The 24,030-nt window shown below is 40.4% G+C and overlaps 1 protein-coding gene across 1 annotated transcript; it reads right to left on the reverse strand.

Annotated features, from left to right (window-relative positions):
* Window positions 1-898: 898 nt before the first annotated feature.
* Window positions 899-15,641, reverse strand: matn4 (matrilin 4). The gene is made up of 19 exons (XM_073468766.1): window positions 15,575-15,641; window positions 13,888-14,063; window positions 13,515-13,673; window positions 12,914-13,145; window positions 11,841-11,963; window positions 11,278-11,400; window positions 10,003-10,125; window positions 8,273-8,395; window positions 8,065-8,187; window positions 7,857-7,979; window positions 7,205-7,327; window positions 6,526-6,648; window positions 5,918-6,040; window positions 4,142-4,239; window positions 3,440-3,571; window positions 2,858-3,041; window positions 2,605-2,757; window positions 2,055-2,159; window positions 899-957 (listed from the first exon to the last, which is right to left on the reverse strand). The coding sequence occupies exons 1-19, from the start codon at window positions 15,639-15,641 to the stop codon at window positions 899-901; spliced, it is 2,472 nt and encodes an 823-aa protein (XP_073324867.1).
* Between the last annotated feature and the right edge of the window lie 8,389 nt (window positions 15,642-24,030).

Consider the following 24,030-nt stretch of genomic DNA (forward strand, 5'->3'; position numbering starts at 1 on the left):
TTAGTCCCGCGATCAAAACTCATGTTTCTATGGGCAAACAATGACCAATGACCAATTCAACATTGGGAGTGGTAATAACACTTCTTTTAAAAAATTGCTATCCTACCGTTGTACTTAAAAAAACAATCTGCTATAAATACATCATATTTAACAAACCGTACAAAACAGATCAAGTATAAACAGCACGAAGAGAGACAGACGGATGGTGTGTGTGTGTGTGTGTGTGTGTGTGTGTGTGTGTGTGTGTGTGTGTGTGTGAGACTATGAATGAAGTGTGTGTGAGGCTGCTCCTGTTTTCACTGAATAACATGTTGTGCTTCTATCTAATTTCTACAGTACGTTGATTACATCTAGTTTACAAAGGAAGCCTACAGTCCCCTCTGTGCTGCTGTGTTACATGGAGGTCAATAACAAATGTTGTACAATATCTTGAATTTATCCTTAATTCTGTTTGTTTGTTTGTTTGTTTGTTTTTGTTTGTACACATGCACTTTGAATCCCAGATGTTAGCAGGCGTCCCGGGGAATCATGACAGTATAAAATCCTTCTGTTTGATGAAAGCATTTTCGTTCAGTGATGGATGGGAAAGTGGACGTGGTGTTGTTTTTTTTCCTTTTTTAAGACAAAAGTGTACAAATAGGTCATTTACATTGATACCAGAAATATGATTCTATATCATCACATATATCACGTCATCCTCATGAAGAGCAACAGAGCTACTGAAGGCCTCAAAGGCTTTGTGAAAAGACACTTTGGTTTTGTCCGTCGACTCGAAGGGTTTCTGATTTCCCCTGTTAATGATCTCGCCAGGATGTGCCCTCCTCCTCCTCCTCCCCCTCTTCCTCCTCAGTCTGTTATTCTTCTTCTGTGGTGTCCTGTTGGCTCCTTTAATACCAGATCACTTCCTGGAGAGAAGCTGGTTCTCCAGCTGCTCCAGACGAGCAGTCATGCCGGACAGTAGACAGAGGATTAAGGAATAATAATGACAGGTATTAACTGTAAGTCTGCTAATAAACACATACACTGACATCCATCAGAGTTTTGACATGTGTCAAATATTTGTTGGTTTAAAGTCACAGTACACAACTTTATTTTTGTTTTTGAACAGATGTTTTCATGTGATATCATGTGGACCACAGAAAAGGTTTTTATTATCAACAAATCCAACTAAAAAGACAAAAACCAACATTAATATTGACTTAATTAAATAACTTAACTTAATTTGGATCTCAGCTCCGAGCCCATTGGTTCCTACTGAATTAATGTAAAATTTGAAAAACTATATAGATAAAAATATATAGTTTCATGTTTAAAACTTATGAATTGTTGAATTTGTTTTGTGACCTTTGACTAAATTCTAATCAGTTCATCCTCGAGTCCAAGTTGAAATTTGTGCCAAATTTAAAGAAATTTACTGAAGGAGTTCTTGAGGTAACACGTTCACATGAACAGGATGGATGCACAGACAACAAGAAAATATACTGCAAAATATGTTGTCATAGTCGATCACTATATCTGTGCACACATTCTTTCCTCCAGTAGAAGAACAGATACTTGTGTTAAAAAAAAGACAGTAAAAAGTAGAAGTACTCCAGTAAAAGTAATAGAGTACAGGCTCTGAAATGTACTCAGAGTATCAAAGTAAAAAGTCTCCGTCTGAAGGACATTTGTGGTCAAAGCTGACTGAAGCTCACGTCATATTAATATAATTCAAAGACTATTAAAGTTAAAGGTAGAATCAGTAGGATTTGTCCCAGCTGTTCCTGAACGCACCACAAAGATAGTAGATTGTTTAGTCTCATTCCCAGGACGTCAAATAGCCACATTTTGCATGAATAGCTTGAATGCATCAAACTAAAGTAAAGAGGCTGTTTTGACAATGTGAGGAGGAGAAAGTTCAGATGTTTGTGTTCAGATGTGGGGAGAGAAAGTCATAAGTTTATACTTTGTTACTTCCCACCTCTGGGTTTTATCATGAGGCTTCTTAAGAATATTTGATTATTTCTTTTGTTTCGCCTCCTCGTGTTTGGGTGAAGCTGTTTTTTAAAGGATATGTTTCTGTGTGAGCTGCTCCAGGCTGCTCATGGTGGCCTGCTGGAACTCCACCAGACTCTCACAGGCGCACGGATCCTTCACCTCGATCTCCCCCTGACTCTCCTCTGCAGGGAAACAGGATACAGACAGGAGACCATCAGCAAACAAACACCTTCACTACTTCCACCTAATGCAAGTATCAGTTACTCATGAGAGAAACACATGTCAGGCTCATAAAACATGATGTGTTTTTGGCAGTTTAGGACCACCTGAGTACTTTAAAACCTTCACTCAATAAACAAAAGACTAAACTCCAAATTACTCCCCTTTCCTGTTTATGTTTGATGATGTAATATTATACTGTTGGTATATATTTTGTTTTTCCTTGATATTTTAATGTTTTTTCTACAGCTGTCAGTAGAGGGAGCCAGAGAACAAGACTTCATTTCAGGGACCTGCTGGTGTCACATGTGAGTTTGTGACACACACACGAGAGGTGACATTATCTTTTGCATGTGATGCACTCTGAGTAAGTTGCTGCTCACTGCAGTCAGGTCCTGAGTTTTGTACCTGGGCACACGTTGAGTTTGAGGTTCTCAGCGATGTTGCTGATGGCAGTGAAGTCGGTGGTGTAATAGAAATGTTTCTCCACAGGCTCAGATGCGATTTCACGAAGTTCATCCTCCACAGCTTTTCCAACACCCACTGCGTACATGGTGATACCTGCACACAGGGACAGAAATCAGATCATTACTCCACCATCATGTAGATCAGGAACACAAACTATGGATGTAGTTCGGCCCTCACACTAGTTGAGTCTTACCGGCTTCTTTGGCCTTCTTGGCGAACTCTGTGATGTCGTCCTGAGAGCGTCCGTCTGTGAACACCAGTCCAATGCGGGGGATGTTGCGGCTGGCGGGACGAGCGCCCTCGGCCTCTGAGAAGCTGTTCTCCACCATGTGTTTGAGGGCCAGACCTGTCATGGTACCTTTCTCCATGTAGTCGACCTAGACGAGCACAGTAACAACAGTTAAAGTAAAGTAACTGAAAAGCATTTCTTTCACCACTGATGACTGTTTTGGTGAGTTTGATTTAGTTTAGTTTTAGGCGATTAAGCTCGTCTTAGTTCAGTAGAAGAGAGAAACTTGAATCAGATGGTGTTTGGTTGTATTTTTCTGTTTAGTAAGGAAAACGGATAAAAATATTTCCTTTCTTGATATTTTGTGAGTTTATTTTGTTCATTTATTACAGTAAAAGCTGAGAGAACTTGTGAAACGCAGTGAATCTACGGGGGCTATTAGACAACGGGAATACTTGATGATACTTTATGTACAGTGCTAGTTAGTGATGATGCATCTAGAGTTGAATATAAAAGATAGAGATGAAGATATTTGTTGGCCTTTACCTTCATGACTGCAGCTTTGATCTCGTCAGCAGTGTGGTACATGTTGAGAGGGAACTCTGTCCTGACCCGGCTCGAGTACTGAATCAGACCAACTCTGGTGCCATGAGGAGACACGTCCAGGGAGTCCACAACCTGCAGCACAGGAGGAGGTCAGGGACATTCATCTGTCACAGGTACAGGTCGTTTATTAGTTTGCTTCCATATATCGGTTTATTGTACGTCTTGTGTCCAACAGTTAAACTTTTGAAATTAATATGCAGATATTTTCACTTCACAATTTTACTTTTGTATCCTTTTGTTCATCAAAATCCCTGTCAGACATTAGAGAATTTTTTGTATGCCTTAAAACATGTGTGGAGGGGATCTACATCACTTATTTATCGCTGCATATTTGTGATTTCTGAGTACAATTCTTCATTTCTTCTGTAATCTGATACTGGTCATTAATTAATCTATGCTGGGAACCACTTGCTAAAACTACTGACCAGCTGGCTGTTCTCCCAGTTTTACAGATCAGCCTGTGATCAGATGAGCTGCTGGTGGATGTATTTAAACATCTCATCTGTGCAGGAGTTTGTTCTTCTTGTTGATATATAATTTTAGATTTCAGTGTCAGATTATGTTTGATTATATTCTGTTTTGTGTTTTTTTTACATTTTGACATAAAAATACTGTAGCTGTCTGTCTGATAACATGCCCCACCTGGTTTACAAACTTTTTGACCAGCTCAAAGTTTTGAGGGCGGACGCTCTTGGAGCCGTCGATCAGGAGAACCAGGTCGATGTTGGCAGACTTGCAGGCTGAAGGAGAGACAAGAGAGGACAGAGGGAGACTGATTACGAGTCCTAATGTTTGCTCTTCATAACTCATTGGTATTACTTCTGTTGTACAGCTGAACTGGACCGATATGTTGCTGCTGCACACTGTATGTCAGATGATAAGTCACAAGAAATTTGAGCGCAGAAAAGATAGAGATATCTTTGAGGTCCAGTCATTTTGTATCTGTACATATCTTGGTCGCAGTGCTCGGACAATGACATTTCTGTGATTCTCAGAAAATATTTGCATATGTTACTGAATGTTTAATGATAAAGAAAAAAAAAAGTATAGTGGTGCAAATGTCGCTTTCAGTATCGGCCTCAAAAATCTGTATCAGTCGAGTAAATCAGTCCTTCATCCTGAAAATGTGTTTGTTACATAAATACATCTCCTTAGAAAATAAAATCGTTACACAAAAATCTTTGTTGCTGTTTCTCCATAACAACTGTTGTGCATATGTATATAAAAAACGGTTAATATAAACCGTATTAACGGTTAAATAAAGGGTCAATATTACTCAAGTATTCAGTATTCAGGGAGTCAGCTGGAGCAGTGCTCTGTCTGTGTAAATCTTAACTGGATGATAAAGCCTGTGTACCGACATGAATGTCCACATGGAGGCGCTGTGTGAAGGCTTCTCTCAGCCTCCCCAGAGGAAGATCTCATCACTGTGCAGCCAGCTCCTTCCAGACATAACTGAGCTGCTTTTAACATCAGCAGGAGATTTGGTTTATTTTCAAACACATCTTTATTTCATCTCCTGAGAAAAATAACCACATTCTTTTCTTACTCCAAGTCTAATCCCAGCTCTGGAGGTTTTCCCTCATCTGATCGCTCCACGATGGATCTAGGTGTCATGACATCAGATGATGTGATCCTGACATATTACAGATTTGTTTTGATTGTATGTATATCAGAGTTTGAGGCAGACGGTCTGGGTTCACGTCCCTAAAGTGTTTTCTTTGTTCTGTTTTTCTCTTTCTGTAGACTGATCTCAGACCAATGCGATGATGATGATGCTGACCTCCTGCTCCAGCCGCTGCACCTGTTGGTCCCGCAGAACCCACCGGATCTTAATCCTTACATCTTACATTATCCTTAATCCTGGTGAGTTTCAAGCACTGTTCAAAATGTAAATAAAACCAGAATGCAATCATTTTCCATTTTTTACAAAGTGTTGAGCCCATATAGTGATCTGCTTCATACAGTCATGTGTTTCACAGAGTGTTAAACATCGCTCCATCTTTGCTTGTGATCGACTGAGCCTTTAGATCATGATACTATCACCTGTTATGAGCCTGTTTACCTGTGAAATGATCCAAACAGGTGTTCTCGTCCTGTCCCAACTCCAAAATTCAGAATAAGCATATATTTACAAAAATCAAAGAAGTTGATGAGGAAAAACATTAAATATCTTAAATATCTTTATACTGTTTTCAGATGAGCAGATGTCAAAAAGAATAAGCAAATGATCACATTCTGTTCTGTTGATGTTGTTCACATCGTCTCTTTTTTAAAAAAAAATCAAGGTTGTGTAATACTGAGAACGGTGAACCTGCCCTGTGGTGCCCTCACTGGTGGTTCGTCTTGAGTTTGTACCTCAGCGACCATACAGGTGATTTCATATGAAACAGATAATGAATCAGAGAGTCGACTCACTGCCGCAGCTCTTGCCGTCCTCCTGCAGCAGTTGTCCCTCCGGACAGATACAGTAGTAAGATCCAGGAGTGCTCACACACTGGTGCTCACAGCCGTGCTCCACTGTGTTACACAGGTCCATGTCTGCAAATACAGTCAGTAAACCATATTATATTATACATTAAACCTGCACAGACACATACATGAAACCAGTGGAGGGCATAAAGTAACAGTTATGCAAGTACTGTAGTACTTTTATTTACTTTCGACATGAGAAAAGGTCAGAAAATGTGGTTGTTGATGAATAATTAATCTCGTCTGACCGCCTGGATTCAGCTCAGTTCTGTTTATAAAAACTGTTGAAACTGTTTTAGAGACTTTTTTCAGTCCGTCGAGCTCCAGAGAGGATATAAATATACATTCAATGTCGGATGTTCACACATTTCACACCTGTTTCATGCAGTTTGTATACAGTTTGTATGTAATTCTAATGTTTCTCTTCTCAGTCAATCTATGGATGCCTGAGGTAGATTTTAAATCAGGGATAAAACACTGAGAACACACATATGACGAGTTGAGGAGAAACACATGATTGAAAAAAAAGTTTTTTCGGTGTGAACTTGACTGACTTGTGCAGGTCTTCTTGTCTTTGTTGAGTTTGAATCCTTTGTTGCAGTCGCAGGTGAAGACACCAGGAGCGCTGATACAGATCTGTTCACAGTCGTGCTTCCCCTCGGCACACAGGTCGATGGCTGAATAACACACACATGCACACATGAAGTTTGTAATTAACGGTGCTGTGGAAGATTCTGTGTAAGTGATGTTTTTCTTTGTTTCTGCGTGAATGTGATTTCATTTGTCTACAATCATAAGTTAAAGTGAAGCCAGAGGATCGTGTAAAAAAAAACATTATTTCCACTTGAGTTCATCAGGAAGAAGGAGAAGAAATATGCCACGGACCACCTATTTAGAGGGGAATTATGAGCTGCAGCAACATTAGCAATATATATTTTGAATTGATTAATCTGTTCGTTATTTTATTAAATGAAGTTCAAACTGCCTTTTTACTCCAAAAACCCTGACAGATTTATTTAAGAAGCTGGAAGCAGCAACTGTTTGTACACAACTGATGGATCATCAGAATGGTCATTAAATCGTTACATAAAAAGTGAATGAAAATACCATTTCTACAAGACAGATGCTCCAGGAGTGATTTCCTTTCACTGTAAACGTGTGTGTGTGTGTGTGTGTGTGTGTGTGTGTGTGTGTGTGTGTGTGTGTGTGTGTGTGTATGACGGCCTGACTAACGTGTGCAGGTCTTCTCGTCCTTGTTCAGTGTGTATCCTTGGTTGCAGTCGCAGGTGAAGATGCCCGGCGCGCTGACGCAGATTTGTTCACAGTCGTGTTTCCCCTCAGCGCACAGGTCAATGGCTAGATAACACACACACACACACACATATTGAGTTAAAGTGTGTGTGTGTGTCTCTGTGTGTGTGTGTTGAAGACATTGTCATTTTAATGCTCTGGTAAAAATTTATTTTCCAGAGAAAAGTTTTCAGTGCCAAAGAGTGTTTTCAGTTGTTGGATTCAGTTTTTTTTTTTCAGCAGGCAGCTCAGCTGCTTCTACACTCGTCCGTCTCACACACATTTGTCTGCAGTTTTGTTGTTGATAGTTGATGTAAATTAAAATAAACAAGTGATTTAATTGATTGAATTAAGTCAGGTATTTGTTAAAAGTCAGCTAATATTCATCTGATTGAATTAAGATCAATGTAAGAATGATATTCTGTAAAAGACAAAACTAAGAAAGCTTTCTGTTATAATGCTGATGGAGGTTATTGTGGCAAATGGGAAATGACACTTCTAGATGCACCAGGAGTGATTTCCTTTAACTGTCTTGGGTGTGTGTTGGTGTGTGTACACCTGTGTATGTGTGTATTTGTACGACGGCCTGACTAACGTGTGCAGGTCTTCTCGTCCTTGTTCAGTGTGTATCCTTGGTTGCAGTCGCAGGTGAAGACGCCCGGCGCGCTGACGCAGATTTGTTCACAGTCGTGTTTCCCATCAGCACACAGGTCAATGGCTAGATAACACACGCACACATGGAGTTAAAGAGTGTGTGTGTGTGTGTGTCTGTATGTGTGTATTTGTACGACGGCCTGACTAACGTGTGCAGGTCTTCTCGTCCTTGTTCAGTGTGTATCCTTGGTTGCAGTCGCAGGTGAAGACGCCCGGCGCACTGACACAGATTTGTTCACAGTCGTGTTTCCCCTCAGCACACAGGTCAATGGCTAGATAACACACACACACATGGAGTTAAAGAGTGTGTGTGCGTGTGTGTGTGAATGTTAGTATTTGTGCGACGGCCTGACTAACGTGTGCAGGTCTTCTCGTCCTTGTTCAGTGTGTATCCTTGGTTGCAGTCGCAGGTGAAGACGCCCGGCGCGCTGACGCAGATTTGTTCACAGTCGTGTTTCCCCTCAGCACACAGGTCAATGGCTAGATAACACACACACACATGGAGTTAAAATGTGTGTGTGTGTGTGTGTGTGTGTGTGTGTGTGTGTGTGTGTGTGTGTGTGTGTGTGTGTGTGTGTGTGTGTGTGTGTGTGTTGAAGACATGGTCATTTTAATTCTCTGGTAAAAATATATTTTCCAGGGAAACTTTTTCATTTCTTTCTCTTCATCTATTCGAGCCAAAGAGCATTTTTCAGTTGTTGGATTCAGGTTTAGCAGCGTGTCCACACATGAGGCAGGTCAGCTGCTTCTACACTCGTCCGCCTCACGCACACTTGATGGAATTAGCCATATTACATTTCTGTTTATTTCTAGAAATTGAAGGTGGATCATGGAAACGATCAGCTGGTTTCCTTTTTTTCTAATAAGTGTAAATCTCAGAAGAACGAGATGTAAACTGTAACTCATCATCTTGTTTATCTAAATGAGCGTGTGTATTCAAATGTAAACCAGCTGTTTCCAAAAAGCCCAGGACAGCTGAAGCAGCAGGTGGTGATGTTTTATTTCTCTTCACATACCTCTGCTGTGGTATTTGGGTTAAACTGGGTGACACAATTACACAATGCGTTACTTTGAAAGTTTGTGACTTCCAGGGAGCAGCAAGTCTTTGGCTGTAAATTATGCTCATTTCATAGTTTTCTGTCAACGAGATCTCGAACTGCAGGTGTTGCTGCCTCTGAGACGTGTGTGTGTGTGTGCATGAATGAATATGTACAAACATGTTGGACGTGTGCATTCCCATGCATACAACATACTTGTGTGTGAGTGAGACTTTAGTAACGCTCTTTTGTTGCTGCATTTAAATGAAATGGGTTTGTAGTAAAGAGTTTTTATTCAGAAATGAGCTTCCAGGACGGTTAAGGGGTTTAGTTGTTTAGTTAATGATGAACATTACGGCCACAAAAACACTGACTTGTTTCTGTGAAGCAGGCAGATTGCTGTTAAAAGTCTTTCATATAAATCAGTTTACAACTATAGTTTCTGTCAGTTTTTGTGATATGTGTTTTTTGAGCATTAAAGCATGTAAACCTATTTTAGTAGAAACCCAAAATATAATGATGAGCCTTAAAATGAGCTGACTATGTCTGTTTGGTATTCTGAGCCTTTGCCTGTTCACTCACTGTTTATTGCTCAGGTTGAGTCGTAATGCAGTAAAAAGATAAACTGGAGCATTTGAAAATAACTGTGTGATTTTAATTGGCGATCCTCAGATTAGAAAGGGGAACAGACAGCGGACAGGTGGAGCCAGTAAATCTCAACAAAGCTTTGTTAAAGATTCACATCAAGAACGTTTCAGTCAGAGATGGAAATACTTCAAATGTGTCTCCTGATGTTTCAGAACAGAGAACAGAAATGTGCAACATTTGCTCTGTTCTGAGGTTGTTTAGAGATTTTAAAGGAAAGACTAAATGATCCTACTTGAATAATACATGTGTGTTCGAGGCTCCGCCAGGTCAAGGTGAGGCAGGTTTCACTATCATAAAACATGGTAGTAAAATCTGATCCTCACCTCCATCATAGCAGCAGCAGATAACATAGTTTTGTTCTTATCTGTATCATTAACAATGACTCATCTTTGTACTACTCACCCTGGCAGGTCTTGCCGTCGTCCAGCAGCCTGTAGCCCTCGTTACAGCGGCAGTGATAGCCATTGAGCACACTCACACACTCATGATCACAACTGTGGTTCCCAAACGAACAGTAGTCGATCACTGAGGGGAGGGAAGCAGCGAGGCCGTAAGCAGCAGAGCAAACAGCAGCCAAATGTGCGGGATCAATGCATCTATGTTCCCTCCGTGTCTCAGTAAATCTTACCTGGAACGAGCATGAGGTCCTTAAAGGAGCAGTTCAACCCCCCAAAAAAAGATTTTGTCAAGTCACTATCTCCTCAGTCTCATGCTGATGTAAAGTCAGGGGAAGTTTCGTAGTGCATAAAACATTTCTGGAGCTTCACAGTAAAACAGAGTTGCAGCATTCTCCTCAACAAACTGAAGTAGCTGGGGACTTGTTTTAAAACGGAAAAAACAACCAAAAAATCATAAAGTGACTCCGGTATAAGTCTCTAGAAGCCTCGAGGTCCCAAATGTGTCTAAGAGGATATTATGTACATCCTTGCATGGTTGAACTCGTGCAAGATCTTCAGACTGCTACAGTGAAGATTTCTGCCAAACAAGGGTTTAAATTACATCCTTTCAAATCAGTGTGGGATCTCGGGGCCTCAGGAGACTGTGATTACGCCGGTCAGGCTGTATGGACCCATTTTATATTTTTTTGGTTGTTTTTCCGTTTTAAGACTAGTCTCCAGCTACTTCAGTTGTTTAGGAAAATGCTGCAATGCTGTTCTGCTGTGAAGCTCCAGAAATGTTTTGTGGACTATGAAACTTCACCTGACTCAGAAGATAATGAACTGTTCCCTCAAGTGGATATGCCATCAAAGCTGCATGACTCATTCTCTTTTTAAAATGATGCCGGCGCAAAATTACAATAAAAGTGTTTAAGATTTCAAACGAGGCCAGTAGACTGCAGTGTATATTAAGGTTTTTAAATGAGGTTCTTCTTGTAAAACAGCCGTGCACATCCTGATTGTGTCTAGTTGAGGGTTTTCAACTGGATGTGCAGGAATATAAAAGATGTATTGTTTAACAAATACAAACAACAGCAGGAGGAACATAGTGCAGACCCACACTCAGCTTCATGAAGCAGCAGAAAAATCAAGACTGAGCAGCTCAAAGCTCAGAATCCATCTCAGCATGAATTCAAGCACAATTTATGATATAAAGCCAGCAGCTATCAGCAGTTACTACAGTTTCTACATGTGTTTGTGTGTGTGTCTGTGTGTGTGTGTGTGTGTGTGTGAGACTAACTCGAGCAGGTCTTCTTGTCGTCGTTCAGTTTGTATCCCTTGTTGCAGTCGCAGGTGAAGGAACCAGGAGAGCTGATGCAGATCTGTTCACAGTCGTGTTTCCCCTCCACACACAGGTCGATGGCTGAAACGCACACGCACACACACACACACACACACACACACACACATGATTTATTGAGTATGTTCATTTTCAGTAAATAACCTTTTCCATGCAGGCATCTTAAGTCCTGAGCCAGTTTTTAAGCCTTTGTTTCTCCTCTGCCAGGATTAATTTAACTTTAATCACCCCTGTGACAAGCTACAATTATGTGTTTGTTGCACCTTTAACACATTAACTTTCTGTTCTGCAGTTGTGATGTGTTTATTTTTAGCTCAAACAGAGAGGTCAGGTGTACCTGCCCAGAGCTGACACAGACCTGCTTTGATTGTATTGTAGTTTGGAGATAATTAACTTTCTTAACCACGACCACCCAAAAGTGGATCTGAAGTTGTGAAGTTAACTGTGGAAACAACATTTTGTTGCTCATATTTGTGTGAACTTCCTGTCTGTATTGCTGTTACCTGCACATGTCTTCCCGTCATCATTCAGAGTGTATCCAGGCAGACAGAGGCAGTGGTAGGAGCCCGGGGAGCTCTCACAGATGTGCTCACAGCCGTGGTCCGACTCCAGACACAGATCCACACCTACAGCACACATCATGTCAACTTCAGAGTCCAGAATACACATCAGCTGCAGGTTCATCATCGTCTTAAAGTCCCTGAAAATGTATTAACTCAACCAGCTTCTTACAATATGTGATGAACCTGATATATACACACAATTCTGCCAAAATAAGAAGAGTTTGTTTTATCCCTGCACCAACACCTCTGAGCTACAAACATCTTTTAATTAATTTCTTAATTCCTTCTTTCATATTCATTCACCGTCTTCAACTGCCTTTACTCTCTTTTCCATCTCCCTCTGAGGAGAGCCAGATATTTTTTAAATCAGCCGTCCAGTCTAGAATAATAGCAGCACGGGGAAATATCCTGCACTTAAGGGATTTGAGGCGGCTGTTATGAAAAAGTATTATGTTCTGAGGGGTTAGATGGGCACGGTGATTTCTTTTCTGGTCAGACGAGACATTCAAAGTGTTTTTAATTACACAAAGAATCTGGTGTTGCCCAGGATGAAGCATGAAATCCAAATTCCAGACACTTGGCTGCAGGTTTTTACTTGTCTTATGAATCTAAATGGAAGTTATTATAAAATGTGAAGTTTCAGACAGGGAGTTTACAAACCTCTCAAAGGTCAGGTGTTTTATGACCTTTGTACCTGTATTTAATGTGGCCTTATGACAGTGAGGATTGAATTTTTCACATTCCAGGGAAATTATTAAATTTTCTCATTTCTCATTCTTTATTCTCATAAAACTCTGCTAGAAATAATGTAACAAAACCTGAAATCATCATCCAAACCGAGTCATGATTAAACCACGAGCTGTGGTTTGTCTTAACAGCCACTTTTACCGGCAGCTAACCATCATCAAAAAGTTCCTGTTATTATTTAAAAATGGTTTTAGAAAATGTGATAATGAAAAAACCAAATGTATGCTTTGGATTTTTACAGACAGTGATGTCATTTCCTGTCTTACCACAGAGTTTATCCTGGAACTGCAGTCCAAACTGGTGAATGAGATCGAAGGACTCCACCAGGAAGACGTGGTCTTCGAAGGGCGGAGACGCCATGGCCCTCAGTGATGTCATGTCGGCTCTGGCCACACCCACAGCGTAGATCTCAATGCCTTTCTCTCTGGCCTCGGCCGCCACCTCCGCCACGCGGTCCTGAGGACGTCCGTCTGTCACGATCACAACCACGTTGGGGACCTGGTCGAGAGAAAACCTCAGGATCAGAGCTCAGGTAACACAGGGAGGACGGTGGTGTGGAGGTAAATTTCATAGTCAGAAAATCACAGTCTCTAATGCAAATCTTTTGAGCATTAAGTTTTCACAAGAAAAACACTTTTTCTTGAATGATAAGAACTGTTTCTACCTTATATCATCATATACACAGCTGAAGGACGTCAGATCAGTGTTTGTTCGATGTCCTAACCCTGACTCAGGAAGTCAATCAACAAGATTTTATGAATTAAACAAACTTAACTAACTGAATGAATTGAAGTGACGAGGCTTCAGTATAAACTCAATACATTAAAAGAAGACATGTACTAAAACTGTCAAGTTGTCTTGCGTTACCTTCGGTCTGTCTCCCCCCTCGACAGTGAAGGCATTATTCATCACGTATCTGATGGCGAGGCCGGTCATGGTGCCCTGAGCGAGGGGAATGATCTCATTGATGCCTTTCACCATCGTGTCGATCTTAGCGTGAGTCTTCAGAGAGAACTCGCTGCGGACCTGAAGACAAGAGCAGAGAGGAAGCACTGAGAGACTGCAGGTCGGATCAGAGCAGAGCAGAGGCAAATATTATCCTTAATTATATCATTATCACTATTCCATCAGTCTGGAAGACGAAGTGGTGGACCGACCGACAAACAGATTCTGCTAACGTGACTAAAACAACACTGAAGACTGAAAACACAACATGTATGAAGACGTGTTCCTGCAGTACCTGGCTGGAGTACTGAACCACTCCCACTCTGGTGGCGTTCAGTCCAATGTCCAGAGTGTCCAGGATGTCGATCATGAACTTCCTCATGGTCTCAAACTCATGTGGCCTGACGCTGCGGGAGCTGTCGATGAGGAAGACCAGATCCACCGGACCGGACTTACATTTCTGCTCAGGACCTGAAGGAAGGAATAAAAACACTCAGCTGAGAAATATGGAGCTTAAAACTGTGATTGTTGTTTCTGACAGAGGAGAGGACTGAGAGAGAACAGGACTAAAAACAATAATCAACAAAGAACACAGTGAAGATGTTCAGCTGGTTGATCCCCTGTGATGTAAATGTTTGCGTACATTAACACCTTTTTAAGTTAAATGCAGTGGTGTAAATGTGCCAATGTGTGTGAGGTTCTCAGTTTTACATTTTTCTTGCATGTAGCAGCAGCAGATGCCTTCGTACTCTGTAGCATTATGTGCCACCTGAGCTCCCTCCTCCGTGACTCCAGGCACCTATTTTTGTCTTTAATTCGTCGGCATCCCTGTGAAAACTCTCCCATGTTGTAACATCATCTCGTTCAAGAACGCGGCAGTCATGGATGAGGTATGAGGCGAGGCGATGTTTGTGCTGTGATTTTACGAGTTGGAGTTTGATTAATGCACATCCAGAGTTTCTTCACAATGGTTGGACTGAAACTAGAAGAGGCTAGAAGAGTTAATGTGTGAGGGATTGTTGAGGAATTCATCTTTAGTTTCAAACAGACGTGAGTAACGGCTGGTTTCTTAACATCTTATAAATATGTTCACTTCATTGTCTGGTCATATAAATCAAGTCAACCTTCAGCTGCAGATATAATGTTAACCACATTCAAATGTAGACAGCAGGTCGTATACACAGTATACATTACATTAGCTCCTTTAGGTAAAGTTATTATTCACAGACTCGTGAGAAGAGTCGTGTTCCAGCCACATCTCAGAATAACATGTCTGCATTGTATGTTTCTGTAAACCACAGTTATTCAAATCTGTATGTTTCATATACATCATATCATGACCATGTTGTACATTGTATGATGTGTGACATAAATAAAGATTCTTCTTCTACATGAGCTGACCTCATGTCAGGAGGAGGAGGAGGAGGTGGAGGTGACGGTGTGACAACATGAGGTGGCTGCCAAGTGTTTGAAACCAGTGGATATTTGTAACAAGACATAAAGAAGTGTAAGGCTGAAATCTAAAGAAACAAAGATTCAATGTAAAGGAACGTCAAGTTGCAACATTAAGAAACATACAGTGGAAATCTAAAGAAATGTAAAGTTGCAACATAAAAGAACAAAGTTTCAACATTTCTGTGGTTTGCAGAAACATTGCCAACATTTATTCTGGTGATCCGGTTGCCTGGTCGGTGTTCAGTACCTGCAGTTGAGGCATTCACAAGTTGTAGAGTTTTCAACACACAAGGAAGTTGCTCTTAAAATGTCTGTCTGTTTTATTTTTTTGAGTAGTATTTTTCATTCCTAAAGATGACCATGACTCGTTCAAAATAAAAGATATACTGAGATAATAAAGAAGGCAAAAAGGCAAAGTTCTGATCGGCGCTCAGTATTCTCTCATCTTGAATGGAGGGTGATGATAAAAACAGTCTTTCCTTTGTCTCGGCCTATTTTCTTTTTTCTCACAGTTGCGGCACACTGACCTGCTTTTGGTCTGGCGGCGGCGAGGACGGCGAGGGTCAACAGAATGAAGCCTCTGAGCTGTCTCATCTTCATCCTGATGATAGCGATCTAGCAGACGGGTCGCTCACAGCTGGACTCGGCTGGCACTGGATCAGACTGTGAGGGCGGAGAGATGGAGGGTGAGATAGAAGGAAGAAGAGAGGAACTGAGAGGACCAGAGTTTGTGGTAACAACCAAGACACAGAATAATGGCTGCTTTATGGCTGATTTACACTTAGATAGTGTCCAAAGAAGTCCGGACGTCGAGGTCAGGTGTTACTTTAACAGCTTCAGCAGGTTCTGACCACAGAATTCATGTAAAGTTTAAAAAAAGATTGTCCCCTTCAGACCTTCGATTTGGTGTTATTAGCTTGTTTTATACTGTTTAATGTCACCCTCTATGATGTCTTTTCCTCTTGAGCTGTTTTGAAAGGTGTTTGGTTGTCAGTGGTTTGAGCAGCACTGAGATATTATTAATCATATGGTTTAATCAAGGTTATTTTCATTATTGATTAATCGATTACACTGAAGCAAATGTTTCACATTTTTGCTTGACTGAATGAAACTAAATCGATTTTCAGTGTAGTTGGTGATGGATTTTTTCTTGGCCTTTCTCTAGTGACCGTAGGAATCATGACTCATTGTGATGTTGTCATCGAGCCACAGAGTCTGCAGAGGAAGGAGTTTCCTGTTTCCTAACGATACTTTACCCCAAACCAAACCATGATTTTCCTCTCTAACTCTTCCAAGTTGTCTTTTGTGCCAAAACCAACCAAACCTTAACCACAGTGGCATGAGAGCAGAAATCAAATCTGATCAAAAAAGTGATTTGTAACAGTTTTAAAAGACACTCTCAAACGATGTCGTCCTGTTGATACTGGGGTCAGATTAGAAAATGCATAAATGTGTCATTCTGGAGGACGATTACAAACAATGTAGTACTATTTAATTTGAGGACTTGTTTGAGGAGTCTGAGGGTGACGGAAAGAAATTGGGGACACCACCTGATGTCGCCAGTACGAGACAATGAAATCATATTATCCAGAAGTTCTTCAGTTTTTCTGCTGCCACGTGACGCTCGATCTGTTGTGAATGATTCGAGAGTGTAGACACTGCAGTGAATTCCTGCCCTGTGTGTGTTTGTAAAGCGATGATAATGTCGATGTGTCACAGAGGGACATTCCAGTCCTGCCCCGTCGTAAAACACTCGTCTGCAAACACCTGGAGAAGGTTCGCAGCATCTCCTGCTAATAGAAGGCTGTGGATAAACACTCACACAGTCACTAATCTGCCTGTGTGTCTGACAGTATCCCTGTAGGCTACCAGCAGCAGCACAGGGATAATGATAATGTCTGGGAAGTGTTTCTGTTCAGGGGCACACACTCAGTTCAAACCTCTCTTCCTCTGGTCTGTGGAGAGGGGTCCTTCAGGGTTTATCTCTGTGTGACCGGCAGCCAGAGCCTGTGGTCATCACTGGCTCAGCTCTGGGTAATGAGTCAACACATGGACACGAGCACAAAGACTCTTTTCTCTGTTTGTGTCTCTGTTTGTCTCGTTGTCTCTCTCGTCCACATGTTTTCAGCAGCGTCTCTGTAGTGAAGCGAGGGTCAGCCAGACATTTGGAGCACATTATTCGTGCTTTTTAAAGAGCAGGCCGCAGTAATGCCTTCTACATTTTGGCGATGACCTGAACAGAACGTCCACCGTCAAAGGTCCGGCTGCATATAACACTTAGTCTTTGATTCCTCCCACCTGCTTCTCATCACGTATAGATTTGACTCTTCAGGCTTTCTGAAACAGATGTTTCAGCAGCGAGGAGACGCTCTCCTGCCCTCCATGAACCCCTCAGACTATAAAACAAAAGGTAACTGTTGGTGTTTTGGCCCGAACACTTTGGAACCGTCCTCTCCACTCATCAAGTCAGGAGGATCTGTTGAACTATTCAAAAGTCAACTAAGACATCATTTTTATATGTTCATCTTTTTTTTATACCAGAGGTGGATGTCCGGTGGTGTCACATCACTCTGTGTGCATGTTGATATGTTTCATTACCTCCAGCAAGAGCACGTTTTCTTTGGCCCTTATCATTATCTGAGCTCATCAGAACACACTGGATTAATTGGAGGAGGAGTAATGACACTGATGACAATTTTAAATGAGACTCAGGAGACAGAACGAAAAATGGGACCTTGTATTTAGAAAAACAGAAAATAAAAATAAACCAAAATTAAAGTTTACAGTCGTTCATCGTGGCCACACAGAAACTCAACCTTCTTTTTAACCATTTAATTAATCCAATTGACTTAAAGGACTGTTTTGGTTTACATTATAATAGATTTATCTGTTTAATCTATATGATCTGATTATTTTATTAAGTCTATTTGGTTTTATTTGGTGCGGCGTAATCTTTCAGTTTCAGGATTTGGATCAAATATATTGAGACAAATAGGGTTTCAATATTTAGTTTCTTACTTTCAAACATAATATAGATATGGACCTGTGTTACAACTGGCTCAGAGAAACATATCCAAGAATTTGAAATAATCAGCAACACCTGCGGGTCTGACTAAAAGCTGGAGCAATAATTATAATCCCATAAACTACTTATGCAATAGAAATGTTGTTCACTACGGACTGCAGATACGACTCAGCAACAGGTGATAAACTAGTCAGCTCATTTCATGAACCCTTCAGCTCAGCTGTTAGCCAGTAAGCTAACATTATGCTAGCAAGATCCAAAGTCATAACACTGCGTACGGTCGACAAACAGTAAATATAGATATAATATACAAGATTTTCCTGACGTTTTCTAGCTTCCTGGTTTACTTCCTGGTTATGTGGCTCATTGTATATGTTCAGTACAGTTTCCTGCTCGGCCCACAGACTTTACATTGTGATGATGTCACAGATTTTTTCTTTCTTTCCTGCATAGAAAAGTGGATTCACTGGTAATTTGCTCATCTAATGATCTTAATAATAAAATAGATGTGAGGGTAGGTCACCTGTGGCCACTGGGTGGGGTTATTGCACCAGCTTGATGCTGGCAGAGTGACTGGACAACTGAAGATGGATCAAATTAATCTTTTCAATATATCCATCACGTTCAACAGCGAGCAGAGACGACGGATAATAACTTGACATATTGTCTTTACACTGCGATAATTTATACACTTGTTTAACTGATGGTTTTTGATTTGTTTCGTTTCGTATGCAGGTGTAGTTTGTGGGAACGTGTTTTATAGCTGTCCTGTTTCAGGAGTGAATTGACACCCTGCTGCCAGTTAGAATAAAATATTAACCCAGACCATTATCTAATTAACAGTTTGATAATGCAGTAATGCGCATTAATCACAGTTCAGTAATAGTTAACTTATCAGTCTAATGACGAATGATTTATTAAAGGTGTTCATGTTAACTGAGGTATTAATTCAGAATCATTTAATAGTTGCTATTAACATAAGTTACATAAGTTAACTAACAATCACATGTAAATTAATGTAATAATAGGCGTTAGGTAACTGTTAACAGTTTACACCAGCATCTGTAAATTTATGAATGAAAACACTTTATCTTCACAAACAGGAGACTTTTCAACGTATGAACTCATTTCAGAGTTTGGTCTCAATCCAAGTCTGATGGGACGAACCTGAAGCCCGAGACTGTTTTTATGAAGAGTGTGTGTGTGTGTGTGTGTGTGTGTGTGTGTGTGTGTGTGTGTGTGTGTGTGTGTGTAGGACAAAGACCCCTCAGTACAACTCTCTGTAGCTATATGGCAGTCGCCAAACCCCCCCACCTCCACCCCCAACAACCTTTTCCTGTCTCCTTCACCAAACAACAATCTACGACCATCCTGCTGCTACTGAACACACACACACACACACACACACACGCACACGCGCACGCACACACACACACACACACACTGCTGCCCCTCAGCGTGGCTCACAGACCAACATATGTTCTATAATTATCCACAAAGAGGATCATTGAGCTCAGACGTGATATTTTCTCGTTAAACGTTTCATTGACTGGTCGGAGGTGAACGCCGTGGTCACTGTTAACTGTGTGTTTGTTACTCAGCTGTTAAATACAGAAGTGGAGATCCTATTTCCTCCAATTAACTCTTTAAACAAATTAAAACTGTGTCTGCTCTCCGGACACCTTTAGTATTCTGTTTATTATGTGAACTAACTGTGATACAGATTTTATACAGAGAACTAGATTGTTTTGTGTTTCTTCTGTGTGAAAGTACAGGATAATTAACTAAACCACCTTATTACTGACGTCTAATCTGAAGGAAAATGTGCTATAAATATAATATAAAAAAGAAAAAGAAAAGCAGGTCACGTGTAGTGAGTTTAAATCAAGCGCTCAGTAAACAGAGTTAGTTGTTTAAAAGGAGACAGAGAGCTGCAGCAGCTGTTGACGTTGGCCTGAATGTGAGATCACGACGACAAAAGAAACAGTGGCTGTTTCTTAAAAAGGTCTTTTCAAGTTCAGGCTGTAAAAATAAACCGTCAGGTTTCCTCCAGCAGAGATTCAGAGATTCAAACTACAACTCAGTGGACCTTCATCCATAAAACTCTCACAATGTCGACCTATTGTGAAAGCAGAGGCGGCAAAAGTCCACACATTCTTCACTCAGGTAGAAGTTCAGACACTTGTAGTACTCAGTACTCCAGTAGAAGTAATCGAGTACAGGCTCTGACATGTACTCAGAGTATCAGAGTAAAAAGTCTCCCTCTGAAGGACATTTGTGGTCAAAGCTAACTGAAGCTCACGTCATATTAATATAATTCAAAGACTATTAAAGTTAAAGGTAGAGTCAGTAGGATTTGTCCCAGCTGTTCCTGAACGCAACACAAAGACAGTTGATTGTTGAGTCTCATTCCCAGGACGTCAAATAGCCACATGTTGGGTTGGTAAAGCGTCCCAAGCAGCAACAAAGAGAGAAAATAAGAAACTCTCTGCAGATACGAGACACTAACACGCCTTTTCTCCCCATTCCAGCCTCCCTCTCCGTCTGTTTACGTCTTCTTACGTCTTCTTACGTCTTTGCGTCTTGCGATGTTGGGAAGGCGGCGTGCGATGACGCCAAATAAAAAGAATCCATAATTCACCTCAAATGCATCAAACTAAAGTAACGAGGCTGTTTTGAAAATCTCAAATTGAAAGACCACGTTCTTGAATAAAGGCAGGGAAAAACCTCCATTTGGGTCCAGATCCAGGACATTTTTGAAGACATCTGTCCTTCCCTTCACCTGAGGGCTGGGCAAAATTGACTTAAAATACAGTAATTCGCAATATTTTGTATATATGTATATATACAATATATATTTTTATTTTGAGATCTCCTCCAAAGCTCTTCTAAATGCTTGGACTGGGCAACAAAATCAAATTTCAATACCTCGATATTGATACTGCAACAACATCAAAGGGATCACAAAATATTAACACAATATATGATGAGATTTTTGATCAATAATCATCAGTAATGTTGATATAATGACTAAATGACTAGTATTAGAACAAGTAGAATAGTCGGGTAAGTTCAGAAAATGACGTCACTTTACTGTAAGGAGCCTTTAAAACCAGGAAAAGACGACATTAATGACATATCACCATATAATGATATCCAAAATCTAAGACCATATATAGTCTCATATCACAGTAACAGTATATATTATATATATTGTCCAGCCCTGCTTCAAACCTGAGACTACGTTACAAAGCACAGAGGATCAGAATCATAAAGAAGAAAAGAGGAAGATGAGGAACAAACAGAAAATAAAACACCAGCTTCACTTCACTGTTAAACAAAGTGCAGCAACTCAAACATCAGCATCATGTGAACTGGACTTCCTGTTACTGCTGCCCCCTATGGAGCAGGACGTGTTAATGCATTTTCCAGATTTCCGCTTAAACTACAGTCAGAGGACACGAGGAGCTCTCACCTGAGCCCAGCATCACTCTGCACAACAGATTCAACTGTACAGGATGTTTTTAACTGCATTAGACCAGATGTGACACTGATTATCAGGTAAAACATGTGTTAGGGAGATATGACTGCAGCTAATGATTACTCTTATCGATTAATCTGCTGATTAAAGTGTATTTAAGCAGAAAGGGAATTTTAAGAGAGTTTCTCTGTGACAAAAGAGACTGCTTACAGTTTTAGCTGCACTAAATTAATTTGGACTGAAAATCTATAACCGACACTTGTTTCCAGTATTTTACAGTTAATAGATGCAACAATTAATAGATAAGTTGTCAAGTATTCAATTAATCACCAACAACTTTGATCATGAATTAACCAGTTTGAGTCAGTTTTATAAGAAAAAAGTCAAAATTATCTGATTCCAGTTCCTCAAATGTGAATATTTTGTTTTTTAATTATTTTTATTTCTTTTTGAGTTATTTTAAAAAAAAATAATTTTCTGACATTTCATAGACTCATCGACTCATTGATCAATGGAGAAAATAATCAACAGACTAATCAATAAAGGAAGTGATTGTTAGATATCACGTACAAACTGCATTTGCACTCAGACTCAGTTGGAAATACAATATTACTGACTTAACTTTTGGATTCAGACCCAATTTTTAGATGAATTAATATAAAGCTAAAGAAACTTTGATTGGACACCTGGTTCTGATCTGTTCTGGTCCTGCTCATCAGCATGCGAGGCAGAGGCCCAACATATTTCAATCAGGTTTGGATCAATCGTTGTTCGAGCTCTCCAAACTCTTTTCATCGCGCCTCGTTTTGAGTCTGACTGATGTGACTTCAAATTCTTCCTCCGGCGTCTCACGTCAACTCAAACACAACAAATCTCTCTCTCAGTAGTAATCGCTTCGCCGGGGCAGTAAACAACTCCAGCTGTCGGATGGATCAGATATGTATTTTTGGAACGGTAACCAGGACTTATTTATTGTTTGTCATTCTTCTCCCTGCTGTCTGATAGAAAACGCAGGCGTGTTGGTGAGTCCTGCTGTTTGATTTCAACAGACTGTAACGTCTTCAGCAGCCTGTAACACAGACACACTGCAGGACACACTGCAGCGTCTCTGTGTGTCACTGAGGGGACGAACTCAACCAACTGAGTTTCCTTTTGAAATATAGAGCTGGTTTATAGTTTGTCTCCTCCACAGCTAATATTTTACTACCTGCTTAAAACCATATTAACTGCATTTTTTACGTTTAAAGGGATAATTTAACATTTTGGGAAATACACATATTCTCTTTCTTGCAGCGAGTCCGACAAGAAGATTGACACCACTCTCACAGGTTAGCTTAGCTTAGCATAAAATAAGTATCTGCCATCAGCACCTCTAAAACAGCTAGTTTACACATTGCATTTTGTTTGTTTAATCAATGTATTGATTCCCGAGGTGTCTTGTGATATTAGAGTCCCACTTCTTCTAGTTTTTGATGAAATATTTACTGCTCACCATGAATGGTCTTCAAATAGTTTCATACAGGAGTCCAGTGTAAGTGTCCATAAATCTCCACAAGAGCATTTCACCATTATAACTGGTACATGTAGATGGCCTGCTGTGGCCTGCTGTGGTGTTCAAGTGTAAGTGACACTTTCTTTCTTCTTTTGAATGAAGAAATAACAAATTCTTAAATAAACAAAACAGACAAAACTCCGTCTGAAATGAATCCACTCAGGGTTTCTGCTGCTACAGTCTTGTGGGACCAGTAGCATGTGGTGGCTAATGCTAATGCTTGCAAACATTATATGATGACTCTTCTGTTCTTGTGCTTTTGTTATGTTTAGATTAATTATAACATGATCATCGTATCTTTCGAGTTACTGTGAATGCATTGGCTTGACGATTCTGGTGAAAATTAGTGTATTTTATGTGTAGTTTTGTTTATTCAGTCTCAGGATGTTGGAAACGTGCTGATCCTAAACGTCGGGGCTGTAAAGAAACATAAGGACCTTGTATACATTAACTACAGCTACTGATAACCAAGTCTGTGTCTCTACAGCAGACTTCAGCAGTGGCTTCATGATCACATGTTGATCATTTAGACACTGCACACTTGAGTTTGTACTCAAGTGTGCAGTTTGACTCTGGATCAATAAAGAACGTTTTTATGGGTGTTTATAATTTTGTATTTATGTACTACTTTATGTAGTTCTGATTAGCAATAATAAACAGGACCGGGCGGTTTTTAATACACAAGAAATAAAACCTGGTTTGCATTTTAGACTAAACAGATAAACTTAATGTGAACTAAGTGTTTCAGAAATGTAAAAAAAAGGAGCATTTCTATGAGTCAGCTGCAGTGTTTGTCAGAGAGAAAGGTGAGTGTGAGAAACCTGCAGTCGGCCAACAGGTGATTATCTCTTTATCCACACACACTGAGAGATACAGTAATGTACACACACACACACACACGCAGACCGGTGGTCAGATAACAGAT

Source organism: Pagrus major, chromosome 6 (assembly GCF_040436345.1).
Source record: "Pagrus major chromosome 6, Pma_NU_1.0".
Lineage (NCBI taxonomy): Eukaryota > Metazoa > Chordata > Actinopteri > Spariformes > Sparidae > Pagrus > Pagrus major.